The sequence below is a fragment of the Podarcis filfolensis genome (assembly GCF_964270895.1).
Source record: "Podarcis filfolensis genome assembly, chromosome: 9".
Classification (NCBI taxonomy): Eukaryota; Metazoa; Chordata; class Lepidosauria; order Squamata; family Lacertidae; genus Podarcis; species Podarcis filfolensis.
In genome coordinates, this window is record NC_139610.1 from 27,017,451 (window position 1) to 27,031,669 (window position 14,219).

At 45.5% G+C, this 14,219-nt stretch overlaps 1 protein-coding gene and 2 long non-coding RNA genes across 5 annotated transcripts in view; 2 read left to right on the top strand and 1 right to left on the bottom strand.

Moving 5' to 3' along the window:
- The window catches only part of LOC310770361, a 334,814-nt gene that overhangs the window by 238,343 nt on the left and 82,252 nt on the right, over positions 1-14,219 (top strand). The gene's annotated exons all lie outside the window — the stretch shown is intronic.
- Positions 1-14,219, bottom strand: part of LOC310770143 (cytochrome P450 4V2-like) — a 100,171-nt gene that overhangs the window by 60,712 nt on the left and 25,240 nt on the right. For 2 of the 3 annotated variants that reach the window (XM_083630530.1, XM_083630527.1), the window contains exons 1-7: positions 4,637-4,870; positions 3,680-3,792; positions 3,084-3,169; positions 2,055-2,245; positions 1,640-1,709; positions 993-1,119; positions 244-435 (exon numbers count right to left, since the gene is read on the bottom strand). In XM_083630530.1, the coding sequence (XP_083486656.1) occupies positions 244-435; positions 993-1,119; positions 1,640-1,709; positions 2,055-2,245; positions 3,084-3,169; positions 3,680-3,792; positions 4,637-4,847 (990 nt within the window). In that variant the 5' untranslated portion in view covers positions 4,848-4,870. Of the gene's footprint in view, positions 1-243; positions 436-992; positions 1,120-1,639; positions 1,710-2,054; positions 2,246-3,083; positions 3,170-3,679; positions 3,793-4,636; positions 4,871-14,219 lie in introns of those variants that run through there. The other variant, XM_083630528.1, reaches the window with a different exon arrangement.
- LOC310770345 overlaps positions 1-14,219 on the top strand; it is a 76,302-nt gene that overhangs the window by 36,350 nt on the left and 25,733 nt on the right. The gene's annotated exons all lie outside the window — the stretch shown is intronic.

Sequence of the window (14,219 nt, forward strand, 5' to 3'; positions counted from 1 at the left end):
ACTTTAATTTATTTTGTAACCTACCACTGCTTCCCCTTACTTAGCTGATGAAAAGCAAGAGTCTTTTTGGAAGTGCCTCCCTCTAGGCAGCAGGCAGGTCGTCTTGCCTTTGGGGGCACCCATTGTAGACCTTCATTTCTCTTACAATGCAATCCTACTAACATGTCTACTTGGAAATAAGGCTCATTCAGTTCATTGGGATTGCATCCTTAACCACCACTCTCCTCCAGCACTCTTGTCTACCTCAAACATGAATGTATCCACTTCCTCTCGAATGTCCAGGTAGCTCAACTTCTTCCCATCATCATCTGTGGCATTCAGAAGCATATCGAGAAAAGCCCTCCTGACTTTGCACTTGCTTTGATCACCATTGCTGACAGCATCGCTTCTATGCTTCTCCTGGTTTTTTAGTTCTTGAGCTTTTTCTGCAATGACCTTAGATAATAAAAACAAAAAAGCCATTCATTTCTCAGGTTGCATAATCCAATGTGTGCAGTCCCTGCAGTGCCAAATAAAACAATCAGCTATATCTGTTGGACTTAGCTATGTCCCTGGCTATGTCCCTGGCTATGAAGACACACTTGATGTACCAGCAATAACAAAATGGTGGCAGTGAGGCATTGTAGTTAGTATTGGACTCAGGCTTGAGTTTGAATCCTGACTCAGCCATGAGATCCATTAGGTAGCCTGAATGTGGGATTCCAAATTCCAGGAGTCTTGAAAGTGAGTTTAGGAAAATACACCTGCAAGCCTTCATTAGATCTTTGCTCTAAATGCACAAAGATTGGGAATGGAGGGGGTACTGTCAGCGATGTTGGGGGCTGGCCCAATGTGTCCCTTTGCAAACTTTTGCCCACACATGCCAAGGCTAACAAGCCTTGAACAGGGCTCTGGAGTCCAGGGCAGGGGGACCATTGTGAATCTTAGCAGAACACACTTTAGTATCTGTGTCTATGAAATATAATGCAAAAAGAGAAAACTCAGCAGCTTACATTATCAGTAAAGCTGTGGAGTATCTTCAGGTTCCTGTAATGTTCTCTTCCATCTCTGGACATATGATACAGAAAGCCAGGCCAGAGCCAAGGAGACTTCTGTCTTTCTTGAATCAGAACACTCATCCTAGGGTAACAAGCAACAAGGCTGGGTATATCTCCAGGAAAGTGATGAGAAGTACAGCAAAGAGCCCAGATTTCTTGCTACTAGGCTGAGCAAAGTTGAGTGTCCATGTAGAAAGGCAGAGAAATATGGATGACACGTGAAACAGATAATCAGAGTTCCAGTTCATGACATAGAGCATGCTCAGCTCCTCCACTGAGCAGGGCATCTACATAAGCCCATATAGAGGTCCAATTGTGCAATCTGCTTCCAAAAAGGTGAAGATCATGCAAAGCAGGCCTTTGCAAATTTATCATGCAGACAGTCAAGTTCAAGCTAAAGGCTATCTGCATTGTGGAAGGGAAAGAGTCTTTTTCTCCATCTAGCCCCTTGTAAAAGTATTTGTGGATCAAGGCTCTGCTGCAGAGATGGGGAACCTGTGGCTCTCCCTGATGCTGTTTGACTCTGGCCACCAGCATCTCGGACCTTTGGCAGACTACAGGTTCCCCGTCCCTGCTGCTAGAATAATCACATTGGCACCTACCTGTAGACAGCTCTGACATACTCCGAATCCTTATTGTGTTGTGCTCCTATGCTCTTGCCCATAGCTGTTTCTAGGAACAAAGGAAATAAAAATCAGTTAAAGAATCCTGTTCCTGCAATCCATGAAAGGTTGTGGACTCTTCTTCACTGGAGGTTGGGTGGTCATCCGTCAATGATTCTTTAGCTGTGATTCCTTCATTGCAGGGGATTGGACTAGATGACAGTTGGGGTATCTGCCAACTCTCCAGTTCTATGAATTTATGATTTTTTAAAAAATAAAAAATGGAATGTGCTCAATATAGATGACAAACAACTCTTCTGTTCAGGCTTCACAAAAAAGTAAATTCTTCCAGAAACTGAGAGGGATGCTTAAACCTCATTTATTGCAACATTTTGACAGCAACCACAGCACTTACCACAGATTACATCAAGGGCACACAATGTGATGTAGAAAAAGCAATTAAACGGCTCCTTGTCCACATGCTTTTCAAGTTTCTGAACAAGGATATTGGCTTGTTCATTCATCACCTCGAGGAAATCTTCTAAAATGGTGAAATGGAAGGTGGGCGTTAACATTTTCCTTCGGGACCGCCATTTGCCCCCAGTGCTGTGGAAGAAAAACTTAAACATTATCTTTCTCTACACAAACAAATCTCAAAGCAAAATACATGCAATGCTTTCAAGCAGGACCTGGAACAGCTTTCCAGACACTCCATCCCACCCCCGCTTGCCCCCAGCTGGCCATTTTATTAGGTTACAGAGGTACTGAACAGGAGAAATAGAGCAGGACTGCACCCAAAGTCCACACACACAGCTGAGTATCTGAAAGGGGCCGCCCATCTACAACAGACGCCTCTGTACACAAGGAATGGCTCTTTTCAGTAGCACACATGCAGGTAGAGAGTGGGCAGTGGGATAGATTTCAGGTGTGCCTGACTTGGGACGCAGGTGGTGCTGTGGGTTAAACCACAGAGCCTAGGATTTGCCAATCAGAAGGTCGGCGGTTCAAATCCCCGCGATGAGGTGAGCTCCCATTGCTCGGTCCCTGGGGCTCCTGCCAACCTAGCAGTTCGAAAGCACGTCAAAGTGCAAGTAGATAAATAGGTACCGCTCCGGTGGAAAGGTAAAGGGCGTTTCTGTGTGCTGCTCTGGTTCGCCAGAAGCGGTTTAGTCATGCTGGCCACATGACCCGGAAGCTGTACGCCGGCTCCCTTGGCCAATAAAGCGAGATGAGCGCCGCAACCCCAGAGTCGGCCATGACTGGACCTAATAGTCAGGGGTCCCTTTACCTTTACCTATGACTTCATCTCCACTTCCTCCATCACTCATTCATTATACATGTATGGCGAGACTTCATTGTTCATCCAGTACTGGACATGCCACCTATGCTGTGTTCCAAAAGGGTACACTGCCCGACCACATTCCAGGGGTGCTTTTTCCTTTACCTCGTTAGAAGTCCTTTGCCTAGCCAAGGATGCAGAAACTCGTAAGGGCGGGATTTAGTAATATGCTTAGAGCTACTCAAAACAACCTGCCAAAGAGAGAGAAAATTTAAAATATATTTGAGTTCAAAGTGATGGCTAGTGTTTTAGCAGACTTGACCACAAATCCCCCTAAGCTTTTTGCAATGTAGGTAGCAGCTCATTTGCTTTCTGTTTAGTTTCCCCGAGTTTGATTATGCCCCAAGGTATGCCGGATCCTGACATCAAAATGGTAAGGACCTCTACAGGGCCCTGAAGCCCTGCACTCTGACCATGGGAAATCGTATTGACTAAAGCACTGTGCACTACACACACAAAAGAGCAGGAAGGGGAATGACTCCCACTGTGACCCCCCCCTCTTGATCGCCACACATTGATTCAAAACTACAACCCATATTTTGGGTTGGCTCTGCTCCTCCTACATTTTTGACTTACACTTTACTGCTGTTCACCACCTGCTACAGCACCACCCACTAGGCCTTCCAAACCCAAGAGAACAGGGCCTTTGGTGGTGGCGAGTTCTCCAGCCCTGCAGAGAAAACTAAGCATGAGAGACTCACCTCTATAGTGTCTGGATGATACAAGATGACATAGGGCAGTGGTCCTACCCAAAGCTGTAGCAGTGGGACATTCCGGAATTCTTCAAAGTAATTCATCATCTGCCGAAAGAAGGCTGAGAAGACATGCATCTGGTTTGAACAGAATAAATTCAGTGATCCCACCCCTAGGCTACTTGTTCTAATAAATTTATCGCATAGTCTAAACTAAGATCAAACGCCACACCACAATAGACCCCTCTTCCAAAATTCAGGCAAGGAGCTGGTTTCAGCCTCCCACTTTCAAGTAAAGTTTTAATTTATGTAGCATGCTCAATCATTCCCATCTAAGAGTATATTTAGATTTGCTTAGAACTCAGTCTGACCATATAAATGAGCCCCTTTAATGGGTGTTTCCATACAAAGGGGCTCCACATTACTGATGGGTAGTGAGAGATTGATTATTAGATTAACCTTTTATTGGAGGCACAGGTCCCGCTACACCTCTGAAAAAGTGGCCAGTTTTGTCTTTAGAGAGGTAGTTTTAGTTTGCCGGGGTGGTAAGTTAAATTATTCAGGGGAGCAAACTCTTATCTGACAAAATGTCTGTTTCTGATCATCATTTTAACTGTGAATATATATATATATATATTAAAAAATGTGTTGTACTCATCTCATCTTCTGCAACGTCTCTCGCTAAACAAATAAATAATGTTTGTATTGTACAGTGCTGAAATGAGGCGATAAAACGAAAAGCAAGGTCCCAAAACAACCACCGCAAGCGAGGAGATCCGTCTGGGAGGCGGAGGGCAGCTGCTTCACAACGCCTCTTATTTGTGCCTGTCCCAGAAGCGTCGCGTTGGGCAGGTGATGTCTGCCCAATCTCAAGAGAAGGGAACTGGTTGCGCCTCTCTCTCTCTCTCTCTCTCTCTCTCTCTCTCTCTCTCTCTCTCTCTCTCTCTCTCTCTCTCAGCCTTTTACCTTCCCCATCTCGTTCAAAGAGAAGCGCGTTGCCCAGCAGCGGGTACCAGGGACTGAATCCCGGGATGGACTTCAGCTCCATGTATTTCCAGTACTGGTCGAGCAGCAAGCGGGCGAGCAAGACGGCCAGCAACGTGGCGAGCAGGGCGAACAGGGCGAGCGCCCACGAGAAGAGCCGCGCGCCCTCCGGAGCCAGTGCCCAAAGGACCATCGTCGCCGAGCGCGGACGGCGTCGCTCTGATCCGGGAAGCGCTTTGCTCAGAGCAGAAACCTCAAGGCGAGAGGAGGCGGAGCCCGGGAGGGGCAGGAGTGCGAGAGGGAAGAAGGAGGTCACGGCAAAGCAGAAACCGGCGGGATGGGTTCATTTTCCATTCACACAGGGCGGAGTACGCTCTGAAGAAAGGTGGCTGCCTTGGGGCCTTGTTAGCTTAGCGAAAAGGCCACGTGAGGTATAGACTTGTGCGAGGCCTGATATAGAGAAAAGTTTTTCTTCCCCTCTCATATAACACGAGAAGTCGTGAATTTTGGACTGGCAAAAGAAAGGATTTCACACAGCGCGCAAATTAAACTGTGGAATTGGCTCCAACAGGAGCCATGGCTGACCACCAACCTGGATGGCTTTAAAGGAGGACTGTGGGTTAAACCACAGAGCCTAGGGCTTGCCAATCAGAAGGTCAGCGGTTCGAATCCCCACGACGGGGTGAGCTCCCGTTGCTCGGTCCCTGCTCCTGCCAACCTAGCAGTTCGAAAGCACATCAAAGTGCAAGTAGATAAATAGGTACCACTCCAGCGGGAAGGTAAACGGCGTTTCCGTACTCTGCTCTAGTTCGCCAGAAGCGGCTTAGTCATGCTGGCCACATGACTAAGGAGGGAGCTGTACGCCAGCTCCCTCGGCCAATAAAGCAAGATGAGCGCTGCAACCCCAGAGTTGGTCATGACTGGTCCTAATGGTCAGGGGTCCCTTTACCTTTACCTTAGACAAATTCAAGGCTATCAGTGGCTACTAGCCATGATGGAGGCTATGTTCGGCCGTCATGGCTGGAGGTGGCATGCTTTTGAATATCGTCTGGAGCAGCATATGCTTTTGGGTCCTGCTTGCAGGTTTCCCACAGCCATCTGGCTGCCCACTGTGACCAGAGGCAGAAGCATAGGCGTAGGCAGGGGGACAGGAGGGCAGTTGCCCCCCAAATAAAGTAAATAAATAAAAACACAACCAGCTGACCAATTGCATCACAGATAACTCTCTTCTGCTTCCCTAACATAAAGCCTGCCCCCCCCCAATAAATCCTGGCTATGCCCACGGGCAGGATGTACAGCGGATGCAATGAACCCTGCTTCCTCTCTCTCCCACTGAGGCAGTCTGGTGAAATGGCTGCTTCCCAGATGATAGTTGGGGGGAGAGGAGACCTGAAGAAGCTGGCCTGTCGCAGCAGAGCCAATGGAGTGAGCCCTTGTTCTTCTCATTTTCATAAGAACATGTAGAATATTCAGAGTCAGAGCACTGGTTCATCCACCTCAGTGTCTACACTACTGGCAGCAACTCACCAGAGTTTCAGGCAGGAATCTTTATACTATCTGGAGATGACAGGCATTGAAGCTGGGATGTTGCACATGCAAAGCAGATTGGAATTGAGCTACAGCCCTTTCTTGTATTTCACATGGCTAACAGCTAGGACACCTCTTCATCTTGCAAAAGCTCTGAACCCTACCTCGATGCTTAAGCAGATCTGTGGAGCAATGCAACCACATCCACTTTAATTGCTTCTCCTTGCACCCCCACAAACACTCTCCATTGTGACAGAGCTCCTTAATTCATTTACCGTAACTGCACAAACCTGAATTTGTGGTATGCAGTTGAATGCCTCCCACAAAGCAGCTGCAGTCTGGAGGTAGACTTTATCTTCATGCTAGGGAAAAAAGTAAACATTGCAGATGAAGCGTTTGCTCACATAAAGATCAAGAGATGGGGAAGGCTATTCAATTTCTACATCCGAGGCAGCGGCTGCACACAGAATCAGGTCCAGTGAAAGAAAACATGCTCATAGTTAAGAAATCTCATCTGTCCAAAGGTTTCATAGGGCTTAAAAGACTTTTGTGTGACTTAGAAATATCTACTTATGTAAACATTTGGGATAGATAGTAACCTTTACCCTAGCTCCAAAAAGCTAGCAGAGTATGCCCAGTGCCAGGAACTATTGGATACACCCATCATGCACCAGAATCCATTTAATCTCCCATCTCTCTACAGATATTAAAAATTACTTAGGTTAGGTATGAAGATGGTATTATCTCCAGTTTCGGCTGCCATGTGTCATGGGTGCTACTGCACTAACTAGGGCAGGGCAAGAGTGGCAGTGGATCATCTCCGACCAAGGAACTCTTGTTCATTGCCCAGCTCTGGAAGGCACTCATACAGCAGTGAGATGTGGAGCTGTGTATGATGAATCTTTCCATCTTTGCAGTGGCGTAGCGTGAGGGGTGCAGGGGGGCCGGCCGCACCGGGCGCAACATCTGGGGGGGCGCTCGCACTCGCAGCTCTCTGCCCCTACTAAAATCCACGGGTTAGGGGGCGCAAATTACTTGCCTTGCCCCGGGTGCTGACAACCCACGCTACGCCACTGCATCTTTGTGCATATAAAAGTCTCACCGCTGTGGTCATGTGTTGAAATAACGTTCCATAGTCCTTTTCTAATTGTATATCCATTCTTCTTAGCAGGAAAAGTTCCGGTTTCAGTTGAATGTTAATTTTTAAAATCTTCTGTATCAATGTATGTATTTGCATCCAATATTTCTTAGGGTGGCTTTTTTTTACAATTCCACCAGGCATGATAAAATGTCCCTTCATATTCTTCCCACAAATAATTGCAACACCTTTGTACATTCTAAATAAATTCACCTGAGTTAGAAAGCGTCAATACATCTATCTATCTATATCATCTATATCTATATCTATATCTATATCTATATCTATATCTATATCTATATCTATATCATCTATATACCATAGCACAATGTAAAACTTAGCCCTTTCATCCAACTTTGATCTCTCTGCTAGTTGTAAATGAGATAACCACTGGAATCTATAACCTTCCATTGTTAACCATTCCCCTGTTTTAATTTTACAGTCTTATTGACTTCACTCCAATAGCTCTTGATAAGTCAACCCCAAGGGTCAGCAAACTTTTTCAGCAGGGGGCTGGTCCACTGTCCCTCAGACCTTATGGGGGGCCAGACTATATTTGGGGGGGGGAATAAGAACTGATTCCTGTGCCCCACAAATAACCTAGAGATGCATTTTTAATAAAAGCACACATTCTACTCATGTAAAAACATGCTGATTCCTGGACCATCTGCTGGCCGGATTTAGAATTGGGCCGGATCCAGCCCCTGGGGCTTAGTTTGCCTACCCATGCTTTTTTTGGCTTTTTGCCAAATTTAAGAATAAAAATTTAAGATATTAAGAGAATAAAATTTAAGATATTAACTGATGCAAAAGAAAGAGGGGGGTTTGCCCTGCCAGACTTAAAATTGTATTATGAATCAGCGGCTTTTTGCTGGCTGAAAAATTGGCTGCTTCTGGAAAACACAGACATTTTGGATTTGGAAGGGTTTAATAACAGGTTTGGATGGCATGCATATATATGGTATGACAAGGTTAAAATTCACCAGGGCTTCAAAAACCATATTGTCAGGAAAGCACTATATAAGGTTTGGATTCGGTACAAAGATTTGTTGGAAAATAAAACACCTAGGTGGTTGTCACCAATGGAAGCTAAGGAGGTGAAAAAACTTAACATGGAATCAAAATGGCCAAAATATTGGGAAATTATAGAATATGAGGAGGGAAAAGTGAAATTGCAGAGCTATGAGAAACTGAAGTCAAAAGTAAGAGACTGGCTACACTATTACCAGATAAATGAAGTGTTCAAACAGGACAGGAAAATTGGCTTCCAGGTGGAGAGATCAAAATTAGAAACAGAATTGTTAGAACCCAATACTAAGAATTTGTCAAGAATGTACAACTTGCTGTTGATATGGAATACACAGGATGAGACGATTAAATCAGCTATGATTAAATGGGCACAAGACATTGGTCATGACATTATGTTTGCTGACTGGGAACAGTTGTGGACCACCGGTATAAAATTTACGGCATGTAATGCCTTAAGAGAGAACATTATGAAAATGATGTATAGGTGGTACATGACCCCAGTCAAGCTTGCAAAAATTTATCATACGCCCAATAATAAATGCTGGAAATGTAATGAAACTGAAGGTACTTTCTACCACCTTTGGTGGACGTGCCCAAGGATCAAGGTCTTCTGGGAAATGATTTATAATGAAATGAAAAAGGTGCTTAAATGCACTTTCGCGAAGAAACCAGAGGCCTTTCTCCTGGGCATGGTAGGCCAATTGGTGTCAAGGAAAGATAGGACGTTTTTTATGTATGCGACAACAGCAGCAAGAGTTCTTTTAGCAAAGTATTGGAAGACACAAGAACTACCCACGCTGGAAGAATGGCAGACAAAGGTGATAGACTATATGGGATGGGCTGAGATGACTGGCAGAATCCGCGACCAAGGGAAAGAGATGGTGGAAGAAGATTGGAAGAAATTTAAAGTTTATCTTAAGAACTGTTGTAAAATTAATGAGTGTTAAAATGTCATGGGTAATGCAAAATAGAATTGCAGTGACAAACAATTGGATAAGAGAAAAAGGATTAAAGAAAGTGAATTATAAGTAATTGAAATTAGGGGTTGCTGGAAAAGTTTTAAACAGGGATGCAGAAAAGGGAGGTATGGGGAAGTCGTTGAAATAAGGTCTAAGAAAAAGAGGTTAAGAAATTATACGTGTTTATATGTTTGTTTGTTTATGTATTGTTTTGTATTGTGTTTTAATATGTGTTGAAAAATTAATAAAAATTTATATATATATAAAAAAAAATAGTTTGCCTACCCATGGTCAACTCTTTCCCTATCGCCTCTTTTCTATATCGGCTCTGGATCCATTCCATTCCGGCTTCCGCTCTGGTCATGGGACCGAGACAGCTCTGGTCACCCTAACAGATGATCTCCGCAGGCAGCTGGATCAAGGTGGGTCGGGGCTGCTGATTCTTTTAGAGCTGTCGGCAGCCTTTGACGTGGTCGATCACAAACTCCTGGACCACTGCCTCGCTGACATGGGGATCCAGGGCACAGTCCTTCAATGGCTGCGCTCATTTCTCTCTGGTCGGGGACAGAGGGTGGCACTTGGGGGGGGGGACCTGTCGTCGAGCCAGTCCTTGCTGTGTGGAGTGCCGCAGGGTGCAATACTCTTCCCGATGCTTTTCAACATCTTTATGCGCCCCCTTGCCCAGCTTGTCTGGAGTTTTGGTTTGGGCTGTCATCAGTATGCTGATGACACCCAACTCTATCTGTTGATGAATGGCCGTCCTGACACACTGATCAGATTTTTGGAAGCTGTGGCTGGATGGTTACGTGGGAGCTGGTTGAAGTTAAATCCTTTGAAGACAGAGGTCCTTTGGCTGGGTCGGGACGATATGGGATTGGGGGGCAACTCCCATCTCTTGCGGGGGTGCAATTAGTGCCAGCACCATCCATTAAGAGTTTGGGTGTAATCTTCGACACCTCCCTTTCCATGGAGGTGCAGATTGCAGCTATAATAAAGGGGGTATTTTTTCATCTCCACCAAGCTAAGCAGTTGGCTCCTTACCTCTCTTGCCCTGACCTAGCCACTGTGATCCACGTGACGGTCACCTCCAGACTTGATTATTGTAACTCACTCTACGTAGGGCTGCCCTTGAGACTGACCCAGAAACTCCAGCGGGTGCAGAATGCTGCGGCGATACTCCATACGGGTTCCTCGCCGCAGGATCACATTCACCTGGAGCTATACCAGCTGCACTGGCTCCCAGTGGAGTACAGGATCAGGTTTAAGGTGCTGGTTTTAACTTTTAAAGCCCTATACAGCCTAGGACCCTTGTACCAATGGGAACGCCTCTCCTGGTATGTCCCACGGAGGACTTTGTGGTCTTCATACAAAAACATCTTGGAGGTCCCAGGCCACAGGGAGTTTAGGCTGGCCTCAACCAGAGCCAGGGCTTTTTTGGCTGTGGCCCCGATCTGGTGGAACGCTCTGTCACAAGAGACTACGGCCCTGCGGAACTTGATATCTTTCCGCAGGGCCTGCAAGACAGAGCTGTTCCACCAGGCCTTTGGCCAAGGTACAGTCTGACCCCCTCCTTTGGTAATCTTCACAGAATTCTAGCCCAATAGTTGCCATTAATTTGATTCTGAATTGATTTTAGAATGTATTGCAATTAATAGATTGTGATTTTATGTAAACTGTGTTACTTTTACTGTTGTTAGTCGCTCTGAGCCCGGCTTTGGCTGGGGAGGGCGGGATATTAAAAATATTTATTTATTTATTTATTTATTTACTTATTTATATTATTATTATTATTATTATTATTATTATTATTATTATTGAAGCTTATTGTAGTGAAATCCATGAAGGTGTCTTTGTACATAACCTAGATTCATATCTATTCCAGATTCTTAATACGGCACATTTAATGAAGTGATTTTTGAGATCCACATTAAGTTTATCATACCACAAATACCCATGCCAATCAAACGTTAAATCATGTCCTCCCAGTTCCAAGTGTGTTTTATTTTTCAGTGTCACCCAATACTTTATCCACACTAAGCAACAAGCGGCAAAACACAAATTCAAGCCAGGTATGCCTAATCCTCCCCTTTCCTTTGCATCTTGCAATACAGTCCTACCTTGGTTGACCAACGCTTTGCAACTCAAATGTTTTGGCTCCCAAACTTTCTGCAGCCAATCAGAAGCTGTGCTTCCAGAACAGATTCCATTTGACTTCCAAGGTACCACTGTACTTTAATTTTAACCCATGGTTTCTTCCTCTGCCATAAAAACAAATAAAATTTTTTTGCCATTGTTTAAATGATAAATCATTAGTCAAAAATTTTGAAATAAAAACCTCATTCTAGGCAAAACATTCATCTTTATCACTGAGATTCTACTCAATGACAATTTTATCAGCTCCCATCTTGACCTGTCTTTTTTTATTTCAGTCCATGTCTTAACATAATTATTTTGAAACAACATACAATTCATATTTGTCATAGTAATACCCAAATATTTTACTCCACCCCCAATTTGAAACCCTTTCTTCTTCATCAAAACCTTCTGATCTTCTGTTGACATGTTCCTTGTCAATATTTTCATTTTCTGGTGAGTAACTGTGATGGGATGGTGAGCTGCTTGTGCGTAAAATCCTGATCCCTCAGAGTTTGGCTAAGTTCCCAAACCTCTGTCTGTGATGGAGCTCCTTAAGCATGGCTCCATCAATCGCTCGTTGAATCGGACAGTGGGCGTTTACGGAACTTCTTCCAGCATAAAAGCTCCTTAACGGAAACGCGTCTTCTGGACTCTCGGCGTGACAGTTTCCGCCGAGGAGTGGGTGTCCCTACGGGAGGTCCTGAAACCTCTCCACTGTTCTCGCTTGAAGTATCTCTGAGCCCTCCCTCCGACTCACTTTCCCTTGTAACTCCACTTCTCCCCCTGCTGGTCCCCTCCTCCGCTGAGTGGTCTCTCTCACCCTCCATGAGCCCTTTCACCTCCTTCGTCTCAGATGACAGTTCCCTGACATCCACCTCCCCTCTAGGGCCCCCTTCACCCCCTTCCCTCCCCTCCTCTGCGGGAGGCGAGGGAGCAAAACCCCTGAAGGAACCTCCCTCATCTTCCGAAGTTTCGAACACTTCCCTCCACCTTTTGCTGTTCCCGGTTTCCAAGTACTCCTCCTCCTCGGAGTCTGTACCCCCTTCCAACTCCGATTCCCTGAATCCCTCCAGTTCCTCCTCATCGTCGGTGGTGCCAAAGTACTCCCTCCGGAACCTCGCTACTGTCTGAGGTTTCCTGGGGAACCTTTGGTGGAACGTTTCGATCAAGACCTCGTCATGGACCTCCTCTGCCTTCACCCAGGTGTTTTCCGACTCCGGTTCCCCTTCCCACGCGACCAAATACTCCACCTGATTACCCTTCCACCTGGAGTCGATGATTTCCGCCACATAGTTGCGGCTTTCCCTTTCTTCTATGGCTGGCCCCCGTGTGGACACCCCTTCACCTTCCCCCCTGTATGGTGACAGTAATGACCTGTGGAATACTGGGTGCAGTTTCATGTGGTTCGGTAACCGGAGTCTGAAAGCCACTGGGTTGACCTGTTGGATGACCTCAAATGGTCCCAATCTTTTCGGCCTCAATTTCTTGCAACTCCCCTTGAACGGCAACCCTTGGGTTGATAGCCAGACCCGACTCCCCACCCTAATTGTTTCACCTTCCCTTCTGCTCTTGTCTGCCTGCCTCTTATATTCTTCTTTGGCCCTTTCTAAGTTGTGTTGGAGTTGACGATGGATCGCTTCCATTTCTTCTACAAAAAGTTCAGCGGCCGGAACACTCCATCTCTCTGTTGGGATACTGCCAGGGAGATAGAGTCCATCTGAAGCTGCCAAGCTCGGTGCCGGACGATCCATCGACCTCCCGTAGTCACACAGTATCAGCTATTTAGCGACACTAAGCCTGTGGCTTAGAGCACACTCTTAACAGCAGAATTCACACAGCAAGAAGTTGCACAGCATGAGAGCAGAACATGCATATTTACAGTTTATTTGGCGTTGGTCATAACAAAAGAAAACATGACCGTCTGCTCCGACTGCTCAGGCATAACAGACGAAAACGAAAGGAACATATAGCATAAACATCCTGTGAGACAGGAACTTACGCAGGCTGTGACACAAACATCCTGCTCCCTTTTAAGGTGGAACGGAAATATCCTAACATCCTCCCCCTTTCCGTGTAACCTGTAGTACCTGTGGTTCAACCCAATTGCAACCTTTGTACGTAAACCTTAAGTTGTTCTCTGTTAACAACCTTGGACAACAGATCAGCAGGAATTTCATTTCCTGGCATGTAGGACACCTGAATGAGTCCTTTCTGAATACACTCTCTTGCACGATGTAGCTTAATCTGCAAGTACTTGGTCCTTTGCTTGCAACTCTCCGAGTTCAGCAAAGCCAAACAAGATCTATTGTCTTGATACACTTGTATAGGACATTTCACAGAAACCCCAATGTCCTTAAACAGTTGCATCAACCATTCACAATCCATGAGTGAATATGACAGAGCATTGAGTTCTGCTTCACAGGAACTTAGGCTAACTGTCGTCTGCTTTTTGCACAACCAGTCAAACAGGCAGTGGTTGTACATGTAGCATACTCCAGACGTGCTTGTACCATCCGTGGTGTCACTTCCAAAACTTGCATCTGCAAAGATTTCAAGACCTCCAGTCTTCTGACTGGTGAACCTCAGCCTGTAGTGCATAGTCCCTTTCAAATACCGGGCTATGCGCTTCAGAGCTTTCCAATCCTGAACAGTAGGATTGTTAGCATGTCTGCTAAGCAGGTTAGTGCTTACAGCAATGTCAGGTCTTGAACATCTAGCAATGAAATTCAACTTGCCTAGAATGCATCTGTACAGCGTTGTGTCAGAAAACGCTTCA